Source organism: Scomber japonicus, chromosome 17 (assembly GCF_027409825.1).
Source record: "Scomber japonicus isolate fScoJap1 chromosome 17, fScoJap1.pri, whole genome shotgun sequence".
Classification (NCBI taxonomy): Eukaryota; Metazoa; Chordata; class Actinopteri; order Scombriformes; family Scombridae; genus Scomber; species Scomber japonicus.
In genome coordinates, this window is record NC_070594.1 from 3015808 (window position 1) to 3042565 (window position 26758).

Consider the following 26758-nt stretch of genomic DNA (forward strand, 5'->3'; position numbering starts at 1 on the left):
CCGTAGTCCCTAATAAATAAATAAATAAATAAATATAAATAGAAGAGACAACACAGATGTGGAACAACAACTTGAAAAATCAGGTACTGAAGGAAAAATCCTGTAAATGTAACTTAAATTTAACCAACATTTCCCACAGTAATGATACAGACAGAAACATGAAAGAAAAGACTTTACCTATAATGCACCTTGCATTATAGAGTTTTTTTATTTATTTATTTATTTATTTTTGCTGTATATCATGGAGATTTATACTGTTAATGTTTGACTGTTGTTCAGAGTTCAGAGCTGCTGTTCTGGGATCAGATTTCCTTAAAAAAGATCTGAGGTTAGAAATAAATACAGAGAGTTGAGACTGTGTGTGGATCAACAGACTTTACTAACCAAACTTAAAACTCTCTTCTGTTTTTGACATTATGTATTTTATCATTTTAATAACCTTGTAATGGGTTGCTATGTTGGCAGGTCTCCTTTTAATCTCAAGAGACTTCCTGGTTAAATAAAGATTTAAAAAAAACTTTTGTCAGTTACATGCTTGTTCCTCTTCTGTTCGGTTTCCTGCTTGAAGCTGTTGTTTTATTTCACCTTCACTCATCAGCTTGATTCAGATGATTTTCAGCATCTAAAGGTAACGTAAGCAACAGTTTCATCATGTTTGTGTCAGCAGCTGTTAAAATGATCTGATAACAGTACAGATGGAAGTTATACTGATGACTTCTGATCATTTCTTAACTGTATTTCGGGTTTCCGGGTTCTTAAAACGGTAATCGGACAATTTGAATGTTATGCTTTAAAATGTTTTAAACACGATATTTAACGGATTGATTAGATGAAGACGTTAACGTTACTTTTATGACGTTATTTTAACTTCAGTTTTTCAGCTTTTAAATGTGTTTTTTTTTACACATATTTCTACGACGCGGTAAAACAACTCTAAAACGAAACTAACATCCAGGCGTCTGATCAGCGCAGCAAGAAGAGTGAACAGGCCTACACTTACAGGTCAGCATATAAAGAAGAGTTAAGTGAAGTTGTACAGCAGGAAGACATTAGCTCCATCACACTGTGTGACACACATAATAACACTTATTGGATAAATTCACTGTTGGATTTAGTCTCTTCAAGATCAGGATGCAGAATAATAGATGATAATCATAAAGAGATCAAATCATGTCTGTTATGAAACAGTCCCTCACTCCTCCAGATACAACAGATTTGACATCCTGCAAAAATGTATCATAGTTTTATTTTTAATAACATAGTGTGAACTTTTAATGTGAAAACTGTGAAAGACATTTGTTCAGTGTGTGTTCAGTTCTTTGGGGTTCTGTTTCCATCAGACAGACAACAGTGACATTAGTTTGTGGACAGATGAACATGAGTTTCCAGTGAAATCTGTCAGATTGGTTCATGTCCTCACAGAGAGTCTTGGCAGGTTCCTCCTGTGTGTTTGGAGCTGAACTCTGCTGCAAGCGTCACTGCTTTAATATCATCTTGATGCTTTTGGACTTTGACTGTGAAGTTATGAGAGTGTGACAGCGTCCTCAGATTGATGATGAAGGACTGATGAAGGAGAATCAGCTGCAGCTTCTCTCTGTGTTTCCTCTACAGGTGAAGGTAGAACCACTCTGTGACCACATGTGGATCTGAATTCACCTGGTGAGTATTTTCTTCTTTCTGACACACAGCTGGATGAAAATAGATGCATGTCATCAGTTTTTAAACACAAGTGAACTATAACTTGCTGCATATGAGCTCTGTAGTGGACAAAAATACAACTGTATGAAAAGGAATCTAGTTAATGTAGTTTCTTCAACATGTATCCACAGTGGAAATCTTACAGTAATGACTAACTGTGGCGCCATCTGGTGGTAGAATAAAGGATGACAGTGTGATAGACAGCAGTGTGTGTGTGATGTGCAGCTGGTTGTAATGAATGAGCATGTTGTTGTGTTTGTGTGAAGGTGTTTCTCTGCTATGGATCAGAGTGAGGACAGAGAGGAGGGAGTCCCTCCCTCTAAAAGCTCTCTGTGTGGGGAACATGACAGCCAGACCAAAGCTCAGAGGTGAGATGAGGATCTCTAACTGTCCGTCACTGTTCTCCACTCACATCACTCCACCATCATTATTCACACTCAAAGCTCTGTGTGTGTTGTGTTGAAGGACAGAGAAGCAGCACAGACCAGACTCTGCTGGACCTGAACCCAGCTGTGTGTCCATGAAGAGTGACTGGTCTATGGACGAACCTGTTGACTTCAAACATGAACATCAGTCTGCTGATCAGACGTAAGATCATTAAACTGATTTTTTTTTTATCTCTTTCTCAGCATTATTTTATCTTGGAGGATTTTTACCAAACCTTCATGAGGTGTTTTGTTTTCATCAGGATCCATCAGCAGAGACCAGACTACCCTGAACCCAGCTGTGTGTCCATGAAGAGTGACCGGTCTATTGGTCAACTTATTGACTTCAAACATGGACATCAGTCTGCTGATCAGAGGTCAGACTGTAAAATGTTTGTCTGTTATTATCCAACTCTCATAAGAACTGTCTCTACACACAATGTCCTCATAAACACAAACACACACACTCCTCCTACAAACACTTTTCTAAAAACAAAAAAACTTTATGTGTGTAACAGTTTTTAAACAGAGGTACAAAGTCTTTACAGAGACAAATGATCAGAGGTCAGACAGAACAGCCTGTGAGTGTTTTACCTGGATCCACTGTCATAGATCACAACACCTTTAACACTGAGTGTCATTATTTATTCTGAGACTTCATCTTTTCTTCACAGAGTTCATCAGCAGAGCTCAGAGGTTCTCAGTGGTCAGTCTGTCCAGCAGCATCAAACACAGCTGGACTACATATTTATGGTGTGTAAATGTAAAGCACAGCTACTACTGCTAACTACAACAGCCACAGACTAAATACTAAACTACCATTCTGGTCCTAACAGTCTCCATGCTGCACTCTGTAGACCAGCAGCTTTTCAGTCTGTCACTGATCGTCTGATGTTGACTTCTACCAGTTACATTTACATTTGATTCTGTTCCAGCTGCTGGAGGAGAACATCAGCAGGTTTGTGAAGAACGAGCTGAAGAAGATGCAGAAGGCTCTGAGTCCAGATGACCCAGAATGCTTAGAGAGTCAGAGTGAGGATGAGGAGGTGTTGGACGGTGAGGAGGAAGAGCAGAGGAGGAGCAGCAGAGAGGCATTTGTGAAGATCACAGTGCACTTCCTGAGGAGAATGAAGCAGGAGGAGCTGGCTGAGCGTCTGCAGAGCAGTAAGAGGATTTTAACAGATTTAACATGATGGAGAGGAAATGGAGGCAACATGGGAGAGGTTTATATTTCAAACTCTGATGTTAATATGATGCACACATCTGCATCAGATCTATGAATTCTTCTGAGCTGAAAACAGTCAGAAACTGTTTGTCTACAACTGATGAGCTGAATAGATTTCATAGTGGACGAAAATATAAACATCTGCAGTTTAATGTTTACATTCTACCAATTTACTGTAGAATCATCTGATTGATTTCATTTGTTGTTTGTTCATTCAGGAACTCTTGCTGCAAAGTGTCGATATAAACTCAAGTCTAACCTGCAGAAGAAGTTCCAGTGTGTGTTTGAGGGGATTGCTAAAGCAGGAAACCCAACCCTTCTGAATCAGATCTACACACCGCTCTACATCACAGAAGGAGGGACTGCAGAGGGCAATGATGAACATGAGGTCAGACAGATTGAAACAGCATCCAGGAAACCAGACAGACCAGAAACAACAATCAGACAAGAAGACATCTTTAAAGCCTCACCTGGAAGAGATAAACCAATCAGAACAGTGATGACAAAGGGAGTGGCTGGCATTGGGAAAACAGTCTTAACACAGAAGTTCACTCTGGACTGGGCTGAAGACAAAGCCAACCAGGACATACACTTCACATTTCCATTCACTTTCAGAGAGCTGAATGTGCTGAAAAAGAAAAAGTACAGCTTGGTGGAACTTGTTCATCACTTCTTTACTGAAACCAAAGAAGCAGGAATCTGCAGGTTTGAAGAGTTCCAGGTTGTGTTCATCTTTGACGGTCTGGATGAGTGTCGACTTCCTCTGGACTTCCACAACACTGAGATCCTGACTGACGTTACAGAGTCCACCTCAGTGGATGTGCTGCTGACAAACCTCATCAGGGGGAAACTGCTTCCCTCTGCTCGCCTCTGGATAACCACACGACCTGCAGCAGCCAATCAGATCCCTCCTGAGTGTGTCGGCATGGTGACAGAGGTCAGAGGGTTCACTGACCCACAGAAGGAGGAGTACTTCAGGAAGAGATTCAGAGATGAGGAGCAGGCCAGCACCATCATCTCCCATATCAAGACATCACGAAGCCTCCACATCATGTGCCACATCCCAGTCTTCTGCTGGATCACTGCTAAAGTTCTGGAGGATGTGTTGAAAAGCAGAGAAGGAGGAGATCTGCCCAAGACCCTGACTGAGATGTACATCCACTTCCTGGTGGCTCAGTCCAAAGTGAAGAACGTCAAGTATGATGGAGGAGCTGAGACAGATCCACACTGGAGTCCAGAGAGTAGGAAGATGATTGAGTCTCTGGGAAAACTGGCGTTTGAGCAGCTGCAGAAAGGCAACCTGATCTTCTATGAATCAGACCTGACAGAGTGTGGCATCGATATCAGAGCAGCCTCAGTGTACTCAGGAGTGTTCACACAGGTCTTTAAAGAGGAGAGAGGGCTGTACCAGGACAAGGTGTTCTGCTTCGTCCATCTGAGTGTTCAGGAGTTTCTGGCTGCTCTTCATGTCCATCTGACATTCATCAAGTCTGGAGTCAATCTGCTGGAAGAAGAACAAACAACATCCTGGTGGTCTAAAGTCTTCAAAGAAAAACCTGAACCAACCCATTTCTACCAGAGTGCAGTGGACGAGGCCTTAAAGAGTCCAAATGGACACCTGGACTTGTTCCTCCGCTTCCTCCTGGGTCTTTCACTGCAGACCAATCAGACTCTCCTACGAGGTCTGCTGGCACAGACAGGAAGTAGCTCACAGACCAATCAGGAAACAGTTGAGCACATCAAGAAGAAGATCAGTGACAATCTGTCTGCAGAGAGAAGCATCAATCTGTTCCACTGTCTGAATGAACTGAATGATCGTTCTCTAGTGGAGGAGATCCAACAGTACCTGAGATTAGGAAGTCTCAACAAGAAGAAACTGTCTCCTGCTCAGTGGTCAGCTCTGGTCTTCATTTTACTGTCATCAGAAAAAGATCTGGACGTGTTTGACTTGAAGAAATACTCTGCTCCAGAGGAGGCTCTTCTGAGGCTGCTGCCAGTGGTCAAAGTCTCCAACAAAGCTCTGTAAGTGGATGAAACACTGGACATATGAACTATTTCAAATATGTTTAATTTTAAATATGATGAATAAAACATTTTGTTTTCTTTACTAATCGTTCCGCAGGATGAGTGGCTGTGAACTCTCGGAGAGAAGCTGTGCAGCTCTGTCCTCAGTTCTCAGCTCCCAGTCCTCTAGTCTGAGAGATCTGGACCTGAGTAACAACAACCTGCAGGATTCAGGAGTGAAGCAGCTTTCTACTGGATTAGAGAGTCAACACTGTACACTGGAAACACTCAGGTCAGGATACATCAACTGTAATTCTCTTGTCTTGAATAATGACAATAAAGCTGATTCTGACATTAAATACAGTTAACAGTTGCTGTTTTACATTCAGATTAATGTAAATTATTCTGCACATCTGTAGGATTCTGGTACTTATATGATTTAAAACATTGTGTTATCAACCTTTTTATATTTAAAGTCTGTCAGGATGTCTGATCACAGAGGAAGGCTGTGCTTCTCTGGCCTCAGCTCTGAGCCACAACCCCTCCAATCTGAGAAAGCTAGACCTGAGTGACAACAACCTGCAGGATTCAGGAGTGAAGCAGTTTTCTGCTGGACTGCAGAGTCCACACTGTACACTGGAAAGTCTCAGGTCAGGATACATCAACTGTAATTCTATTGTCTTGAATAATGACAATAAAGCTGATTTTGACATTAAATACAGTTAACAGTTGCGGTTTTACATTCAGACAAATGCCAGTTATTCTGCACATCTGTAGGATTCTTGGATATGATTACAAACACTGTGTTATAAACCTTTTTATATGTCCAGTCTGTCAGGATGTCTGATAACAGAGGAAGGCTGTGCTTCTCTGGCCTCAGCTCTGAGCTGCAACCCCTCCCATCTGAGAGAGCTGGACCTGAGCTACAATCATCCAGGAGACTCAGGAGAGAAGCTTTTGTCTGCTGGACTGGAGGATCCACACTGGAGACTGGACACTCTCAGGTATGGACAGACAGGTGGATAATCTCAGGTGTGGATGTAACAGTTTTTGAAGATCATCTGATGTGAGTGAAACCTCTTGAAAAAGCGAGTATGTTGACCTAAAGTTATTCTTTAGTTAAACTTTCATGATCTCCTGGTGTCCCTGAACTCATCAGAGGAGAGTCCATCTGTTATTTTATTATTGATGTATTTACTGTTTTTTGTAAAGAAGTTCACTTGTATCTAGGCCTGGGCGGTATGAGATTCTGACGGTATGATAACCTTAGGTAAAAATATCACGGTTTCACGTTATTATGATTACAGCTATAAAACGTGATATTTTGAAATGTCAAGAATTTTTTTTTGTCTTTTATTTTTAAACATATATAGAACATGATCGAACATTAGTAAATATGTATTTAAAATAAATAATAATAAAAAAGAACCGAATTCTTTCTAAATAAAAAATAATTTAAAAAAATAAGTGCAGTCCTTTAACTGAGGCTAAACCTGCAACTCAAGTCACGACATAAATGAATTATTTTTTGTGAAAAAAGCAACACAAAATGCAAATAAATACAATCACTTAACCTGCGGCTCAAGATCAGAACATAAATAATTGAAAAAAGTAAAACACTTCTAAAATAGATATAAATAAATAAATGCAGACAGGAGCTTAAAACTGAATCTCAACAGTTTTTGGAGACTTGCTCATTATCAATATAGGATGTATTGCCTCCTCCCGTTGCCACCGTCAATGACTTTCTTCCCCCAAGCCGCGGCTGTCTGTCTTTTTACGGTAGCCGAAGGACTCCCATACAGCCGGCTTGGCGCTTTTAGACTGGGGGAAGTTCGGGGGTCTCGCCTCCTTCAGCCATCATAGAGCCTGCAGAGCTACCTGCTTGTAACAGCAACCAGAGGTGCGCGGAGCGGGACTTTACTCTGCAGCTGCACGCGACCTGAGGGACCTCCACTCTCTCTCTTACGAGACATCACATTAAAAAAAAAAAACGCTCATACCACAGGAATGGTGTGACGGAAAATTTTAGTGGTTTTGAAACCGTGACTTTTTCATACCGTGGTATACCTTGAAATAGGGTGACCATATTTGGGTTTCTGAAATGGAGGACACATTATGTCGGGGGGGGGGGGGTGATATGAAGTGACACAAATGTTGCTGCAAATGTACCCAGCTTTCAAAGCGTTATTCTTGTCCCAGGACAGGCCACCATTGCAGATCAAGACGCTTCTTTTTTGGCCATACTTGCCCACAATGCGAATGTTACCTTATACTTATTACCTTATACTTACCTTATAGCCTACTTACCTGCACCTGTCAGTGAAAAGATTACATTAATTAACACAAAACAACATAATACAATGTTGTCTGACTTTGTCACAAAGAAATCTGTGACTTTAGCCGAAGAGCTCTCGCCCCTGACTGCTTTCGTGTGCTTTGCTGAAGTGACGTGCACTTGCAGGTCGTTGGCACCTTTATTTGCCACAGACACATACGTGCCTGACTTACATGTCAAACATTCCGCCTCATACGGATCACGACCCTGACGGAAGCACGGGAATTTTTTCTTTAACTCCTCCGTAAATTTACACATTCGTTTAGGCATTGTTGCCGTTGAATCGGCGGACACACATGTGCTATCGCCTGTCTGTCACTGACACTGAGGATAGAAGATGATCAAGCGGCAACCCCAGCAAGTGAAGTGAAGTCTACTGACTGTTCTTTTTTTCAGTAGTTCCCACACACGCTCACGCACATAATGCAAAGTGATTGGATTTGGGGAGAAGGGCGTGACTAATTTGTCAGAGAGAGAAACCTGGAACGGAGTAGTGGAACGGAGTGTCAATCGAAACAATGCACTGGGTAGCCTAATGTGTTTGAGACTGTTGACCAAAATCCCGGACAATTTTGAAATTCCCCCCGGACATTTTTTTAGGCCTGAAAAGTAGGACATGTCCGGGAAAAAGAGGACGTCTGGTCACTCTACTTGAAACCGGTAACCAGCCCCTGAAAAAAGAAACCAAAAGCAGAACTTGGGCTCGTTGACAGAAAAAAAATCTGTCCCTTTCAGTATGCTTTCCTGGTTCGGGTTTGTTTGGTTCTTGACACGCCCAACGTGCCTGTAACTCAGTGAAGTTTTTTTCCCCCATTTGACACGACATGTAGGCGTTATATTATTATACGTGGGACCTATGAAGGATGGAGGCTTTTGCTCTGTTTCCAACAGTACGAACACTGGCAGCTACTGACCTGAGATAGCCTCACCATCTCCAGATGCAGGTTGATTAAAGCAAAGCAGCCAAACTACACAAAAACACAAATGGTAGGATACACAAACATGTGTTGACACAAAATATCTCTACAAGTAAATATCTATAACCTTTTATTATTAACACAGCGGTTGATCGGTTACGAATAAATTATCCCATTTTATGTTGACGTGTGTATTATCATGATTATTTTTATTATTACTATCATTTGATGTGCCACAGGCGGATTTCCTTCAGTGTTTTTCTCTTGTATCCTGCAGTGTGCTTATTGAAATAGGCTTTATAATGTAGCCTGTAGTTACATGTTTTATTTTAGAGTTGGCTTGTTGTATTTTAGCATTGTGAGGCAAATTGGTCCGTTTGAACAGGAGACGTGCAGCAGCTGTAAATAAATCAATGCGCATATTTTTAAAAATAACTGACGCAGAAAAACAGAGTAGCACGGGACATTTCTAGTAACTTCATCAAACTGATGAATGTATTATGGAGCATGCACGATGGTCTTCATGTGATAGCTCTTTATATTGTTATGATCTTTTCCTCCTTCAGTTATGGTCAGGTGGGAATCCCAGACCTAGTCAGTGTGTGTAAAATAATGTTAATTCATCTGAGGCACTAATTTAAAAGTTTCCTTGATAAATGACTGTTGGTTAGTGTTAAACTAGTACGGTTTTTTTTTATTAATCTGTATTGCTCTCTTGCCTTGATGATGTCATCCAGTCTAAAAATATGAGAAATGAAGTGTTACCCCCCCCCCCCCCATACCCAGAAAAGAACAACATAAACTGAACCGAACTGAAAACTGTGCCCCCAAAACCGTGATATGAACCGAACCGTGAATTTTGTGAACCGTTCCACCCCTAGAAGATATGTACATCTTTATATAGAATTTATATAATACATGCAATCCAAGGTAATGGTAAATGGTAAATGGACTGTACTTATATAGCGCCTTTCTAGTCTGTGCGACCACTCAAAGCGCTTTACATCACATGTCATTCACCCTTTCACACACATTCATAACCTGCTCATCAGAGGGATCTAACCATTCATTCACATTCACACACCGTTGGCACAGCAACGGGAGCAATTTGGGGTTAAGTGTCTTGCCCAAGGACACATCGACATGTGGACTGGAGGAGCCGGGAATCGACCGCTCTACCTCCTGCCCCACAGCCGCCCCTTAGGGAACATAACAGCAGTGCAGGAAACTCAGTCTAAATCCATGTGAGGTTTATCAAACTGAACTGCATGTGTGACTTGGTGTGGAGCTGTTCGTGCTCTTCTGAAGTGTTGATTCCTCTTTCTGGTTTTGTCTGTTTTCCACTGCTGAGCTGCCATTCATCATTGAACTTAAAAGTCAGTATGTTGTCTGAAGTTAGTTATACATAACCAGGAGACACATGTTGGTTACAGGCAAATGTCTGAAAGGGTTAATTGGAAAGTATTAGTATCTTCGTGCAACTCGTTCATTCAAACGAAATTAATGAACAAACACATATAATAACAGTAAAATGTTTTGCTGCTTTAAAGGTTCATTTAATTTCTAAATTCAAAGTTACTTCTTGGTTGCTCTGTGGTTAGCACTGTTGGCTCACAGCAAAAAGATCTTGGGTTCGATACCCAGCTGGAGCCTTTATGCATCTGTGCTATGTTTGCTAGTTCTTCCCATGCATGGGTTTCTTCCCATTGTTAAAAATATGTGTGGCAAGCGGAGGGTAGATAACCTCATGATGTGAGGTTACGTGTATGTATTCACTGTCAAGGGTTTCAGGGTAATAAGGTTAGGTAGGTATTACTCCCTTAGAAGCCTAACAAGTTGCCAGACAACACCACCTTGGGAGAACCTTAAGAGCGCACTCACACTAGGGCCAGTTGTTTCGTACCGTGCTGAAGCACAAATGTCCCCCTCCCCTGTCCCGCACTCTCATTACCTCAAACCCAAGTGTACTCAAGCACGGTTGCCTCTGACACGTTGAGCAAAAAACATAGACAGTTTACTCTCATAAAACATGCACAGGTGTGTGTTCACGTGCTGTGCGCAGATGAAACACAACACAGCCGATCAGTTAACACAACGCACCATGATTAAAAAGTACAAACTTGTTCTTCTGTGTAGTATGCAGTACTAGATACTGCAGACGTACTGATTCAACTCTTTACTCCAGTAACTGTTAGAAAGCCCACATTGTTTTGAGTGATATTTACCTGTATATAATCTGTTTGCATTGTAGGTTTCATTTGTCCTACGTTATTGAACGCAGCTGAGTTTTACAGACATTCTTAAACGCACCACACCTGTGTAATTCTCCTCCATGTGGTAGAGAGCTGACGTTTTCTCTTGCCTTTTTGCGTCATTCATCCTTATTTCCCTGATTTCCTGCTGTGTGTTAATGTAAAAGGGTGAGTTTGATTTTATTGGTGGTGTATAATGAGTATTTGTGTTTATGTTTGTTCAGGCAATACTAAGCTAATGCAGTGTTATGCTAGCCTACTGTTTAATAAACAGTGTTTATGGTAGTGAACTGATTGTTTTCTTTATTTGTGTTATTGTTGCAGACCACAGCTGTAATAAATCAGATAACTCCATACGTCCGTATCAGTGTTCTTTAATCGGGACACAGATACTTGTGTGAAAAAGACTCAACTCTACTCCAGTAAAAGTAAGACTTAGTTTAATGACTTAGAAGTCGCCAAATGACTTACTTTAATGAATTTGGTTAGTTTATATAATGCAGATTAGTAAAATATTACTTTTATGAGGGTCACAGTCACAGACAATAAACTTAGCATTTGATAGTTGTGGTAACAGCGGTGCAGCACATGTAATGAAGTCCACGCAGCACGCTGGATGCAAACTAATATTAAGCCTATAGTCTATTCACTATAATGTCCATGGACATAGATTGAGTTCTTTTGCCTAAATAATGATAAATAATACACAATAAATGGTCAGATTGGGAGCCTATATATGCATGATGTCTGTGCGTTGTATTTAGTGTTGCTTGAAATGGTCAGGGCTCAGCTAATGTTGCCTTAGATTTCCCGGGATTCCCTGGAAAATTGGCTTCTTTTCCTGGGATTTAAAATGTCTTATTTTTGGGAAAAATATGAATCCTCAGTGCGCATGCGTGACCAAGTGTACCGAGCTCAAGCATAATACACTTGCACTCACACCAGCCAAATAATCCGGAGGGGGCAAACTTGCTTGAGCACGGTACGATTGCCTAGTGTGAGTGAACCCTAATAAGACACACAGGTTCATTTACTCATTAGGCAGGAGACATGGTTCCAAGTTTTAAAAGGGTACACTTTACTACGAATAACATTTCTTTTAAAACCCCACACCATTCATACAGGAAGAGGGGAAGGGAACCTAATCAGGAGCTGAGGACTACTGGTGGGACCGGAGCAAATGAGGGAAGAAGGATCCCAACAAAAATATAAGTCATCTACAGTAGGCACACGTACAGTAACACACCAACCCTTTAGTGAGGTAACCCAGGAGCCCAGGGGAGCACAGCACCCAGATCACCAGCACCACCACTGGCCTTCAGTAACTGAAAAGGGATCAAACAAATTAGTAAAGGTTAGGGTTAGGGTTAATTTATGCAAATTAACTTAAATATAACTCACCAAAATATACAAACTAAAAGTCAGGTTTAACATAACCAAACTAAACAAAGTAATAACTACCCAAAGCAAAATAACTTATATAAAAATGGTAACAAATAGCAAAGAAAACAGAAAATGACCTGCACCATACAAATATCCAAATTACATTAAATCAATCACAAATTAACCAAAATCAGCCAAAGAAATGGGAAGGTAGAGCAGCTGAACCAAACTGATTAATAAACAAATAAATTATCAAATTTATACAAATTATACAACAAATAGGGGGTGTAATGTCACACTCCACTCAATTATATGTTTAAAATGTAGGAATTAAACCCAGTTTAAAAGTTGTGTCCACAGTTCATTATGTAGACTAAAGCACAGCCGCAAAGCAACATCAGTAAGGCAAGATGAACACACACACACGCACAGCGCCACAAAGTGGCCCAAAGCAGCGCAGTATAAAACAGAATAGAAACAAAGCAGAATAGAATTGTTATTATTATTTTATTTATTTATTTATTTTTCAATTTTGATCACATTGCAGGCTACATTAAAGGCTACATACCTTTCTACAGAGTCCTTCACACACAAGAGGGAGGGAGAGAGAAACCCAGGCAGGTACCAGCATTTACCTGTGACACACTAGCATTAGTCAGAGAAGTGATGCATTGTGGGTCAGCGCTCAGGGAGAGAAGAGGGGAGGACTGCCACTCTTACACTCAGCCCGCCTCCAGTGATTGGCTATCAGCAACGCTCAATTAACACAGTGCATAGAGTAAATAAACATATTTCTATGCTGCTACACAGTTTATTTCTCCTGTCAATGTCCTTGAAGAAGGAACTAATATATAACTGGAGTTGGTCCTCAGTGGCTGCTCACTGCTCCTATAGGACGGTTAAATGTAGAGACTGAATGTCTCCAACAACTTAAATATGCTCCTTTTGATATTGAAGTGATGACTGGCTCTATCCTCAGGACAACATGCAGAGATCAATATTTAATCTAGTGATTTATCATGTGGGAGGACATATTTGTTCATCACATCTTCTTCAGGTCTTTTCCTCTCAGACTTCAGTGAAAGAATCCAGCAGACAGTTGAGACAGATGAGTTTCAGCCTGTTTCTGTGTCACTCTGACAAACTGAGGAACACTGCTTCATGTTGAACAGCAGTTAGGACTCATGTTGGATAGAAAATCATTCTGACTGTGTTTCTTCCTCCAGGGTGGACCATGGTGGAGAGCAGTGGTTAAAACCTGGTCTGAAGAAGTGTAAGTGTGGATTGAATTTGATTCATGACAACTAAACAGCACACAGTCAGTTTCTCTTTAAATACAAAGTTGGTCTTTGTGGTATTTATTCATTAAAACATTACTGACAAAATGTGTCATCATGAAACTTTATAGAAATGAACAACAGATCAGAAGTTAAACAGAGAATAAATCCATCAGGTGTGTCAGATGATAAACTGCTGCTATGTTGTTTCTTCTTCTCTTCATCAGATTTCTGTGAACTCACACTGGACACAAACACAGTACACGGAAAACTCAAACTGTCTGATAACAACAGGAAGGTGACACGTGTGGAGGAGGATCAGTCATATCCTGATCATCCAGACAGATTTGACTGCTGGCCTCAGCTGCTGAGTAGTAATGGTCTGACTGGTCGCTGTTACTGGGAGGTCGAGTGGAGAGGAAGAGTTTATATATCAGTGAGTTACAGAAGAATCAGCAGGAAAGGACGCAGTGAAGACTGTTTGTTTGGAGGGAACGATCAGTCCTGGAGATTGTTCTGCTCTGATGAAAAAGGTTACTCTGTCTATCATAAGAAGACAAGAACTTTCATCTCCTCCTCCTCCTCCTCTGTCTGTAACAGACTAGCAGTGTATGTAGACTGTCCTGCTGGCACTCTGTCCTTCTACAGAGTCTCCTCTGACACACTGATCCACCTCCACACCTTCAACACCACATTCACTGAACCTCTGTATGCTGGATTTGGAGTCTGGTCTGGTTCCTCAGTGTCTCTGTGTCCTCTGTCTGAGGTGAACACTCTCAGGTAAAATTTAAGGGTTAATTTTTACAATAAATTTAGTTTTATTCATAATTGAGTCATGTACATTGTTTTAATTTTAGTGGACTAAATATCATTAGATTATAGATTATAGTCTATAATATAATAAAGTTTAAAGGATAATGCTTTTTTAAAGTTAGTCTTGAATGAGTGAAGTCATTATTCCTACTAGATGAAATTAGTCTTATATTTAGTTGAGACAGATGAGTTTCAGCCTGTTTCTGTGTCACTCTGACAAACTGAGGAACACTGCTTCATGTTGAACAGCAGTTAGGACTCATGTTGGATAGAAAATCATTCTGACTGTGTTTCTTCCTCCAGGGTGGACCATGGTGGAGAGCACAGGTTAAAACCTGGTCTGGAGAAGTGTAAGTGTGGATTGAATTTGATTCATTTTTTAAAAGTTTTTTTTGTATTTATTTATTTTTTATTAGGAGCCACACTCTGACAACTGAACACTGAAACACAATTATAAACGACAACAATACATAAAAACCATAAGTACAAGTTAAACATAAAGTTTACACAGATGACCAACAACACTAAAGACAGTACCACAATACACAACCATACAAGAAGCCCACTCTATCAGAGGGACAAAAAAGAAAACAAACATAAAACAAACAAACATATCTTCACATGAATCAGCCCGAACAGAAATATGGCGAGACTGGTAGTATACACAAATTCCAGGTTAAGAGAAAAGTCGTATGATCTTTAATCCATAGAGAAAATACTTGATACCATGATACGTGTCCAAGCTGCAAAAAGGCTGTATTAGCGGTCCACAGCTGACCAAAATATTTGAAAAAATAAAACGAAAAGATAACGTAAGTAAGAAAGAGAAGGTAAACCCAGAGGCCAGTACTATACTGGAACCTCCTCATAGTATTGGTAGTGGTACAACATTAAGTACTTCAAAACACAAAACAGAACAAAAGTGATGGTGGTGATGGAAGGAGGTTACTATATTCAAAGTAACCCTTGGACCACAGTGATAGCATTGGACCAATTTAGTATGGTATCCGGTCTAGCATTATTGATCCTGGCTGTTGACCTCTCAAGAAGACAGACATCAAAAAAGAATAAAAGCTAGGCCCTTTTGAGATCCGTAATGGGTTCAAACCAATTCTTAATAATGGTTTTCTTGGCAGCTGTAGAAGCTGCCAATATTATTCTTTTCTGCTGAAATGAAACTAAAATGTTGGGATTAAATCCAATAAGATATAGAATGGGACACATTTGGAGTACTTTATCTATAATAATATTAGTAGTATCATTTATATATTTCCAAAGAGGTTTGACAGCAGAACAGAACCAAAACATATGTAGAAAATCTCCTTTCACAGCCTCCGTGCATTTGGTGCAACAGTCACTGTCGATTATTTTCATTTTATATCTACGCTCTGGAGTAAAGTAAAATTTGTGTGTGAATTTATAATGAATGATCTGATGGGCAAAGAAGAAAAAATAACAGACCACTTCCACTCTAACTTACTGGAAGTGGTTTTAAGTTATGTAAGGAGAGTTTCTTATAAATTGAAGCCACCAGTTTGGTTCTGTTTGTAATTATTGTTACCCAGGGGTGCTGAGATAAAGGAACAGCCCAATAAAAAAACCAAGAACTGTCCGGAGAATAAGAGTCCTTCAGATCTTGGAAGGAGTGAAGTCCTTGATGGTTAACAATGTCACCTAACACATCAATACCTTGTTTAGACCATTGTGGAAAATTCAAGGGTACGGACCCGGACAGCAAGGCACCAGATAGGTGAAAGTTTATGAAGTTTACGATCTATGGAAAAATATTTTTGATGAAACACCAGACAGATAGTGTGTTGGATATAATAGGACCCATATAGCGCCATGATGCATCTGATGAGGTATCTACCCAAGTGATAATGGCTCTTAATTGGAAGGACCAGTAATAAAATTTAAAATTAGGAAGGGAAAGGCCACCTAAAGGTTTGGAACGAGAAAGAGTGGAAAAACAAATCTTGGGAGGTTTATCTCTCCAAATACATTTCCTACAAAGAACATTAAGTTCTGTGAAGAAATTAATTGGGGGAGGGAGTGGTAGCATGGAAAATAAAAAGGGTGATTGTCAGATGATTCCTCGACTATATGTAGTAAAAGGCGGATGTTGTCAGAAGCCAGACGGCTCTTAACAAACCCTGTCTGGTCTGGATGGATCAGGGTTGTGATACATGAATCTAACCTCCTTGAAAGTACTTTGGCAAATAATTTAAGATCACAGTTAAAGAGTGATACAGGACGGTATCTAGCGCACTCCATTGGGCCTTTATCCTTTTTCAAAAGAAGAGAGATCAGTGCTATTTTTTGATCTCTATGAAAAGAACCAACCGAGAGAGAATAATTAATAGAATCAAGGAGGATAGGACCTATAACATGCCATAACTCGGAAAACAATTCCGAAGGAATTCCATCCAGGCCAGGCGATTTGTTTTTTGGCATCGCGTCTAGAGCATCCTTGAGCTCATTTAACATAATAAGAGCGTCTAGTTGACGAGACTGCGTGGGTGAAAGAGACGGTAAGTTTACAGAGTTAAGAAACTCTGCCATTTCATGGCTCTCAACACGTGTTTCAGAGGAGTACAAAGTAGAATAAAAAGAAGTGAAAGCTTGATTAATATCAGATGAGTGCACAACCTACCGTTTTCATCTTTAACGCAGTCTATAGAAGCCAAATGTTCTGACTGTTTTAATTTTAAAGCCAGGAGCCTACTAGGTCATTCTGTATGTTCATAATGCTTTTGTCGAGTTTTCATATGAAGAAATTCAGCCTGTGTCGTGGTAACTGACTTGTATGCTAATTTAACAGAAGATAGCAATGTCTGCCTGTACTCACTGTAGTTGGACTTTTCTTGAGATTTCAATTAGAGCTATTTCAGAGATCATTTTCTCAATGTTTTCACAGCGACTTTTGTTCAGATACGAAGAAAAAGAGGTGCACGCTCTTCTTATGTGACACTTAGTTACTTCCCATAGGATATGAGGATTTACATCTGAATCAGAGTTAAAAGACAAGAAATCCCTCACGCTAAAAAGTTCTTATTTAGCAATAGAGTTGTATTAAATCGCCATCTCTTAACTTTAGCCGGTCCTAAGACGTTATCCAAGGAGAGTATAATAGGGGAGTGATTGTAGAGTAGCATGGGAAGTATAGATACACCGGACGTGCACTTTAATAAGATGGGAGAGATAAAAAAAATAATCAATACGAGAAAATGAGTGGTGACGAGAGGAAAAAAAAATATAATCCTTAACAGTTGGGTTTTATAGACGCCATATATCCACCACATTTAAATCTCTTAAAAAAGATGTTATATAGGCAGATGAAGCTCTTCTTGAAGCCAATACAGAACTCGAGGAATCCATATCAGGAACAATTAACAAGTTCAAATTGCCCGCCAATATCTGAGTAGCATCAGGGAAGGACAACATAGTGGATTTGATAGAGTCAAAGAAATCAGAATTCAAGACATCAGGGGAATAAATTGAAGCCAGGCAGATTTTGGAGTTGTTAAGGGTCATTATTGCATAACAAAATCTTCCTTCGCTGTCAAAGCCAGAGGATTTTAGAGATATCTTCAAATTTCTTCTAGCCAGTATCAGAACCTTCGTCTTACTTGAGGTGGAGGAAGATATTAACATTTTATACTGTTTGTTCAGAGAGAGAGAGAGAGAGAGAGAGAGATATATAACAATACAGTGGTCCCAAGTTAAGAACACGCACGCTCATCTGTGAGCGTCTGTAGGAAATATACAAATAAAGTTGAAGTGAATTTGATTCATGACAACTAAACAGCACACAGTCAGTTTCTCTTTAAATACAAAGTTGGTCTTTGTGGTATTTATTCATTAAAATATTACTGACAAAATGTGTCATCATGAAACTTTATAGAAATGAACAACAGATCAGAAGTTAAACACAGAATAAATCCATCAGGTGTGTCAGATGATAAACTGCTGCTGTGTTGTTTCTTCTTCTCTTCATCAGATTTCTGTGAACTCACACTGGACACAAACACAGTACACAGAAGACTCAAACTGTCTGACAACAAAAGGAAGGTGACACGTGTGAAGGAGGATCAGTCATATCCTGATCATCCAGACAGATTTGAATGCTGGAAACAGCTGCTGTGTAGTAATGTTCTGACTGGTCGCTGTTACTGGGAGGTCGAGTGGAGAGGAAGAGTTGCTATATCAGTGAGTTACAGAAGGAGAGGAGACAGTGAAGACTGTTGGTTTGGAGAGAACGATCAGTCCTGGAGTCTGAAATGCTCTGATTATGATGATGATTTTGGTTACTATGTCCGTCACAATAAGAGAGAAACATCCATCTCCTCCTCCTCCTCTGTCTCTTACAGAGTAGCAGTGTATGTGGACTGTCCTGCTGGCACTCTGTCCTTTTACAGAATCTCCTTTGACACACTGATCCACCTCCACACCTTCAACACCACATTCACTGAACCTCTGTATCCTGGGTTTTGGGTCGGGCCTGATTCCTCAATGTCTCTGTGTCCTCTGTCTGAGTGAGAGTCTCCTCCTGTGGAGACAAACAGTCACACTGCTGACTGAAGACAGCTGCTGAAATCACTGTTCACTCTGTTCACCAGTGAACAATAGAAACAGGAAGTGACAGCAGCTTCCTGTGTTTAAATGTTGAAGGTGGACGAGGTTTCACTCTGGTTTCATTTGGATCACTGACTGTGCTTTAATGTCAGAATATAGTTTCTATTAGAAGTAGTGAAATGATCTCTTCTGGTCTGAATTGATGTGTAAAAACTGTGTTGACTCTGATATTCACTTGAGTAAAGTTTTCTTGGAGCAGCATCTAGCAGCTGTTAGTGGCTGTTAGTTATTCCATTTTATCAGGATCTTAAAGTGAAGTTTTTCCTGAAAATGTCCACCAGACATCCCAGTCTGTTTGACATCAGCTCAGTTTGTGTTCAATCATTAACATCAACGTATGTTTCTATTTGATGTATGTATATAATAACATGTATGGGCTGCTTTCCTTTAGGTTTTCTTGCCTCTGCAGGTGATGTAAATATTATCTTGTAAGTCCATGTTTGCTGGGCAGCTTTGGCTGTTTTACACTTTAGTAAAAATATTCATTCACTATTATTCAGAGTTTTGTTTTTTAGATAATAATTTTGTCTCCTTGCCTTAACCCTCCTGTTGTCCTAGAAGGAAGGAAGGTAGGTAGGACGGAGGGAGGGAGTAAGGAAAAGAGGAAGGGAGGAAGGGAGGAAGAAAGGAAGGAAGGAAGGAGGGAGGTAGGTAGGAAGGTAGGTGGGAGGGAGGGAGAAAGGAAAAGAGGAAGGAGGGAGGAAGGAAGGAAGAAAGGAAGAGGGAGGGAGGGAGAAAATAAGGACAGAGGAAAGAAGGAAGGTAGAAAGGAAAAAAGGAAGGGAAGAAAGAAGGAACAGTCAAAATAGACGGGGTCAATTTGACCCATGAGGACGACACAAGGGTTAATCGATGTGTAATGTTATACTACTTCTACTTGTGTATTTCTATAATTGCAACATGTACGACAGAATGAATTCTATACAGTATGTGTGTAGATGCAAATAATCAAGTAAATAAATTTTTTTTTAATTTTGTGAAATGTCCCTTGAATTGATATTCTTTGTTCAGAGAGGTCTAGCTGCCCCATATTTATGCAATAATATATGGAACAAAATGATTTTACACATCAAACATTTATTTGAAGACGGCTCACTGATACATATGAAGTCTTTAAACAGAGGTGTGATATCAGTGATAACAGCTTCCTGTAATACTCACAGCTGACATACTGTCTGAAGGGTAAAACCAACCTACCAACCACCTCCAATAATCAACTCAAACAATGAACCTTTCACCAAAAAACGTCAAAAACCTCCAAAACCTGCAAGATTCTGTTAAACACTGATGATAAAAACTCTCCATTCAACCCAAAACTGGGAAAAAGACGAGCTGTTACCATCGATGTCAACTATTAACACAACTGACACTAAAATACAACTCAGTCAGTATAAAATGAATAATGAGTAAATTGTGCTCAGCTGTAAAAACAGACTGTCGGTGGCTTCAGCTCTGATCTGAACACACCACATAAAGACTCAAAGAAATAAAAAAACAAGGTGACCACTTTAATTGTCATTGGGCCCCATTCATCAGTTGTACCTGCCAGTGTTAGTAACCCTATTAGTATACTAACATATACAGTGCTCACTCACTCACAGTCACATATAATCCTTCCTCCACACTCACATACTGTTCAGGGTCTAATTTGACCCATTTTTACATTTGTGAGAAGCATGAGTGAATCATATTTTCATCATTCATTGAAAAAAGCATGAAAACCAAAGATTACACTCTCTCTGCTCTCTGAAAGCCTCACTAAGGATTAATCACTGATTTATGAATGGCTGATGAGGTAAACATCAATGATTTGTGGTTCCAAAACTATGTACAGAGACTAACTATGAGGGGATACTGAGAAAGGCCCAAATATGAACAGTATGTGAGGGTTAAATAACAACCTGCCCCCTCTGCTGGTGAAGACAAGAACTCCACCCACACCAACTCTACATCACATCTACCACACACACTCCACTCTGATAGTTAACCCTCCTGTTGTCCTTGAGTCAAGGAAGGAAGGGAGGGAGGAAGAAGGAAGGAAGGAAAAGAGGGAGGAAGGAAAGTAGGAAGGAAGGAGGGAAGGAAGGGAGGAAGGAAGGAAGAAGAAGGAAGGAAAGGAGGGAGGAAAGAAGGAAGGAAAGGAGAGAGGGAGGGAGGAAGGAAAGGAAGGATGGAGGAAGGAAAGGAGGGAGGGAGGAAAGAAAGAGAGAAGTAGAGAAGGAAGAAGGAAGGAAGGGAGGGAGGAAAGCAAGAAGGAATGAAAAGAGGGAGGAAGAAAAGTAGGAAGGAAGGAGGGAAGGAAGGGAGGAAGGAAGGAAGAAGGGAAGAAGGAAGGAGGGAGGGAAGAAGGAAAGAAGAAGGAAGGAAAGGAGGGAGGAAAGAAGGAAGGAAAGGAGAGAGGGAGGGAGGAAGGAAAGGAGGAAGGAAGGATGGAGGAAGGAAAGGAGGGAGGGAGGAAAGAAAGATAGAAGTAGAGAAGGAAGAAGGAAGGGAGGGAGGAAGGAAGGAAAGGAGCGAGGGAAGAAAGACACTGGCATTAATATGATATTTTTTGTTACCATGGTGATTGTTATACTCTACTACTGTGTTTATGTCGATGTTCTTATTGTAGGGTTTTGTTGGGTATTGTCTATTTCTTGTCATATTTTTTCATTGTACGTCTCTAACTCTGTCCTGTATTTATGCACTCAGCACTGTATTATGTCAGGGTGCAACTAATGATTATTCTTATTAATTTCCCCATTCATTGATTAGTTGTTTGGTTGATCAGAGTTTCAGCTTGTAGTGTCTTCTCAGTGTACTTTCAAGAATTACACACACTTGTCTCTGTCAGTGGTTTTTATGACTCACCACGCTTTGTTTCAAACAGTCACAATCATCTCTGTTATGTTGCATCACATCCATTTATTTTCATAATGCAGCGTTCAGTATCACAAAACATAAACTTAAACTTTCTCCTTACAAAAAACCCAAAAGAGCTCGCTGTGTCTTCCACTCCTGCTAATCAGCCACACCCACCTCATCAGTTAACTCTGTTCACCAGTTCACTCAGCTGCAGCTCATCAGTAATCAAGTCAGTATATAAACTCCTGTTGTCCACTCACTCTGGGACAGATTGTCATTTGCTTCATCTACATGCCAGACTTTCCAGCATTGATTTACGGACTGATTCCCTGCTTGCTTTTGACCTCCTCTCCTCGTGTCTTCCCTGGTAAACGCACCAGCCTTCTGTTCCTGACTTTGAGTATGGCCTGTTCTTGTCTACCTGTGGCTGTTCCTGTCTACCTGTGGCTGTTCCTGTTCTCCGGCTTCGGTCCTGTCAGGAGAGCCCAGAAACTCCAGCTTGGTCCACCTCATGTCCGTGAGTGCTACTGGCATTATCTTACCTGCTGTAACTGTCTTCAGTGACCCTGAGTCCTGCCTGTCCCCCTACACATCCTGCTTGATACCTGTTCAGTTTCCTTGTGGACGATATAATAAAGATCATTTAAAACTGTTCCCTGGTTCTGTGCTGCTTTTGGGTCCTACCGCTTCCACACCTGTTGCACACAGGATCTGTCACACTCACCTCTTTAACACAGATGTAATACTTATTAATGGACAGCAGGGGGAGCCCTTCAACCACACATGCGTAAATAATTAGGTGAATACTCTCACATCCATCAAGGTAACTAAACAAACAATAACTTTAATATAAAGTCAAATGGCTGAAACACAGCTGCTGTTCAGTTTACGGTCACAGAAAATTAAGAAGCAGTGAAGAGTGAATTCTTTCTTTTGACGTTATTAAATCACTTATTGAAAATTGCAGTACGGCGTTTATATCTGTAAATATTTAGATTATCAATGAGTTTTTTTTGGTTATATTTTAAAATATCTTGTGATTCACTGAAAACATATTTTAAAAAGCATCTTGTTTGTCACCGTCACCACGTACTTTAAATTAGAGCTGTGACTAACCATTATTTCATTATCGATTCATCTCTTGGTTATTTTCTCAATTAGTCACTTGGTTCTTTAAAGTGTCAGTAAAAGGATAAAAATGTTTCCAAGTGTCCAAAATGACGTCCAGATATTCAGTTTGCTGTCAGAGACTAAAGAAAATGCTTTATTTTTGGATGGGGACCATGCACATTAATGGACATCGATATTTAAACATCTCTAAACGTGCTGGATTATAGCAAAACTGCTAATTTGCATTCGTAGTCCCTAATGAATTAAATATTATTTTAAATTAAATAGAAAAAATACAAATAGAAGAGACAACACAGATGTGGCACAACAACCTGAAAAATCCTGTAAATTTAACTTCCAACATTTCCCACAGTAATGATACAGACAGAAACATGAAAGAAAAGACATCTTTGTATAAAAAGTATAACTAACAGAATGTCTGACAGCATCTCACACTAACAATAAACCCTCATATTTCTCCTATAGCTTGATAAGACAACTAATTGAACACACACACATTTTATTCATGTTGTTTATCTTCTGGATGTTATAAACATTTCATTCATTTTTTTTTAAAACCACACGTGACCACAGTGTGTCTGTCAGTTTACTGCGGAGCTCGTCTGCCCCCTAGTGGTAGAAACACGTCAAATAACTAAATCAAGTCAGACACCGTTTGATCATTCATGTTTGAACGACTCTGCAATAAAGTGTACATTTAATAAGTTTTAACTTTTATAGTTTTGTTAACATTATCAGGAAGGATATAATTCTACTTTATGTTTATTACTGAGCTCATAGTGGGTGATGGTGTGTTAAGGTGCATTATAGTCATCAGTGTTCCTAATATTTCATCCAGTCCATTATAGGTTTTTTTATTTTTTATTTAATTTCCTTTTCATTATTAATTTATTTTATTAAACCTATTAATGTATTTTATTTTATTTCCTTTTTATTATTTATTTTTATTAGACCTATTTATTTATTTAATTTATTCACTTATTTATTTTGTCATTACTATATTTCTTATTATTTATCTACTATATATTATTTATTTAAATGTTTTGATAATGTTTGTCTTTATATAATTTCGATGTGTGCCTTTTTCATGTCCCTTTATCACACCACCATCACCCACTATGACCTCATTAATAATAATAATAAAGTAGAATTATCACCTTCCTGATAATGTTAACAACAATTTAAAATGTTTAAACTTAATAAATGTTTAATTTAGAAGGTTTTTGTTGTTGCTGTATATCATGGAGATTTATACTGTTAATGTTTGACTGTTGTTCAGAGTTCAGAGCTGCTGTTCTGGGATCAGATTTCCTTAAAAACGATCTGAGGTTAGAAATAAATACAGAGAGTTGAGACTGTGTGTGAATCAACAGACTTTACTAACCAAACTTAAAACTCTCTTCTGTTTTTGACATTATGTGTTTTATCATTTTAATAACCTTGTAATGGGTTGCTATGTTGGCAGGTGTCCTTTTAATCTCAAGAGACTTCCTGGTTAAATAAAGATTTAAAAAAAAACTTTTGTCAGTTAAATGTTTGTTCCTCTTTTGTTCGGTTTCCTACTTGAAGCTGTTGTTTTATTTCACTCATCAGCTTGATTCAGATGATTTTCAGCATCTAAAGGTAACGTAAGCAACAGTTTCATCATGTTTGTGTCATCAGCTGTTAAAATGATCTGATAACAGTACAGATGGAAGTTATACTGATGACTTATGTTCATTTCTTAAACTGTATTTCGGGTTTCCGGGTTCTTAAAACTGTAATCGGACAATTTGAATGTTATGCTTTAAAATGTTTTAACACGATATTTAACGGATTGATTAGATGAAGACGTTAACGTTACTTTAATGACGTTATTTTAACTTCAGTTTTTCAGCTTTTAAATGTGTTTTTATAAAATATTTCTACGACGCGGTAAAACAACTCTAAAACGAAACTAACTTACAGGCGTCTGATCAGCGCAGCAAGAAGAGTAAACTTACACGTCAGCATATAAAGAATAGTTAGTGAAGTTGTACAGCAGAAAGTTATTAGCTCCATCACACCTTGAGACACACATAATAACATTTAATCATTGTTGGATTGAGTCTCTTCAAACATCAGGATGCAGAATAATAGATGATAATCATAAAGAGATCAAATCATGTCTGTTATCAAACAGTCCCTCACTCCTCCAAACACAACAGATTTGACATAAACTGCAAAAATGTTTGTATCATAGTTTTATAAAAAGTTTCAGCCTTATTTTAATAACATAGTGTGAAGTGTTGATGTGAAAACTGTGAAAGACATTTGTTCAGTGTGTGTTCAGTTCTTTGGGGTTCTGTTTCCATCAGACAGACAACAGTGACATTAGTTTGTGGACAGATGAACATGAGTTTCCAGTGAAATCTGTCAGTTTGGTTCATGTCCTCACAGAGAGTCTTGGCAGGTTCCTCCTGTGTGTTTGGAGCTGAACTCTGCTGCAAGCTTCACTGCTTTAATATCATCTTGATGCTTTTGGACTTTGACTGTGAAGTTATGAGAGTGTGACAGCGTCCTCAGATTGATGATGAAGGACTGATGAAGGAGAATCAGCTGCAGTTTCTCTCTGTGTTTCCTCTACAGGTGAAAGTAGAACCACTCTGTGACCACATGTGGATCTGAATTCACCTGGTGAGTATTTCTTCTTTCTGACACACAGCTGGATGAAAATAGATGCATGTCATCAGTTTTTAAACACAAGTGAACTATAACTTGCTGCATATGAGCTCTGTAGTGGACAAAAATACAACTGTATGAAAAGGAATCTAGTTAATGCAGTTTCTTCAACATGTATCCACAGTGGAAATCTTACAGTAATGACTAACTGTGGCGCCATCTGGTGGTAGAATAAAGAATGACAGTGTGATAGACAGCAGTGTGTGTGTGTGATGTGCAGCTGCTTGTAATGAATGAGCATGTTGTTGTGTTTGTGTGAAGGTGTTTCTCTGCTATGGATCAGAGTGAGGACAGAGAGGAGGGAGTCCCTCCCTCTAAAAGCTCTCTGTGTGGGGAACATGACAGCCAGACCAAAGCTCAGAGGTGAGATGAGGATCTCTAACTGTCCATCACTGTTCTCCACTCACATCACTCCACCATCATTATTCACACTCAAAGCTCTGTGTGTTGTGTTGAAGGACAGAGAAGCAGCACAGACCAGACTCTGATGAACTCAGCCGGCCGTCTGTCAAGAATCTGCGGTTGATGTTTGAACCTGCAAAGTTCAACGATGGACATAAATCTGCTGATCACAGGTAAGAAGAAACCTGGACTGCCAGGCCCCCCATGAAGAGTAAAATGAAACAAAAGGAAAAACAACCAAAAAAATAACAGTTGGTCAGGAGGAACATAGACATATTCCGCATTGATTCTGGAGAGGCGTGCCTAAAGCGCCGCCATCTTGGTACAGGGCTAGCAGAGGCGGTAGTGCATATGCATAGACATATATACATATGTCTATGGCTCCAATCAGCAGCAGCAGTCAATGCAGCATCTATGTATATGTGTCTTTGAGGAGGAAGAAAGCAGCTCCTGTGCTCTTCCCTATTAAGGAGAAGCAGGTCCACCCACTAATCAGCTCATCGGGAGCACCTGACAATAAGAAGAGAAAAGGAAGTGGGAGCATATAACTACAGCGCCACATCAGATCTCATTGGTCCAAATGCAAGAAACGCACATATTCGTTCTTAAATTATGGGTATGAGTGATTTACGAGGATTTGCTGCATTCACCAGTTTTCACATATTTTGGATTTTCTTTTAGGTACGAACAATGTTTACGAATGGTACAGACCTG

At 39.7% G+C, this 26758-nt stretch overlaps 1 protein-coding gene and 1 long non-coding RNA gene across 2 annotated transcripts; both read left to right on the plus strand.

Moving 5' to 3' along the window:
• The first annotated feature begins 1612 nt into the window (after positions 1–1612).
• Positions 1613–22375, plus strand: LOC128377467 (NLR family CARD domain-containing protein 3-like). Its single transcript, XM_053337419.1, has 12 exons — positions 1613–1659; positions 1965–2066; positions 2387–2500; positions 2798–2876; positions 3059–3287; positions 3567–5370; positions 5471–5644; positions 6183–6356; positions 13469–13515; positions 13747–14299; positions 14636–14682; positions 22119–22375. The coding sequence occupies exons 2-12, from the start codon at positions 1978–1980 to the stop codon at positions 22373–22375; spliced, it is 3567 nt and encodes a 1188-aa protein (XP_053193394.1). The 5' UTR covers positions 1613–1659; positions 1965–1977.
• Positions 22376–25516: 3141 nt separating this feature from the next.
• On the plus strand, positions 25517–26173 carry LOC128377210 (uncharacterized). The gene is made up of 3 exons (XR_008323300.1): positions 25517–25597; positions 25904–26005; positions 26101–26173. It is a non-coding gene; the product is annotated as an uncharacterized LOC128377210 (long non-coding RNA).
• The last annotated feature ends 585 nt before the right edge of the window (positions 26174–26758 follow it).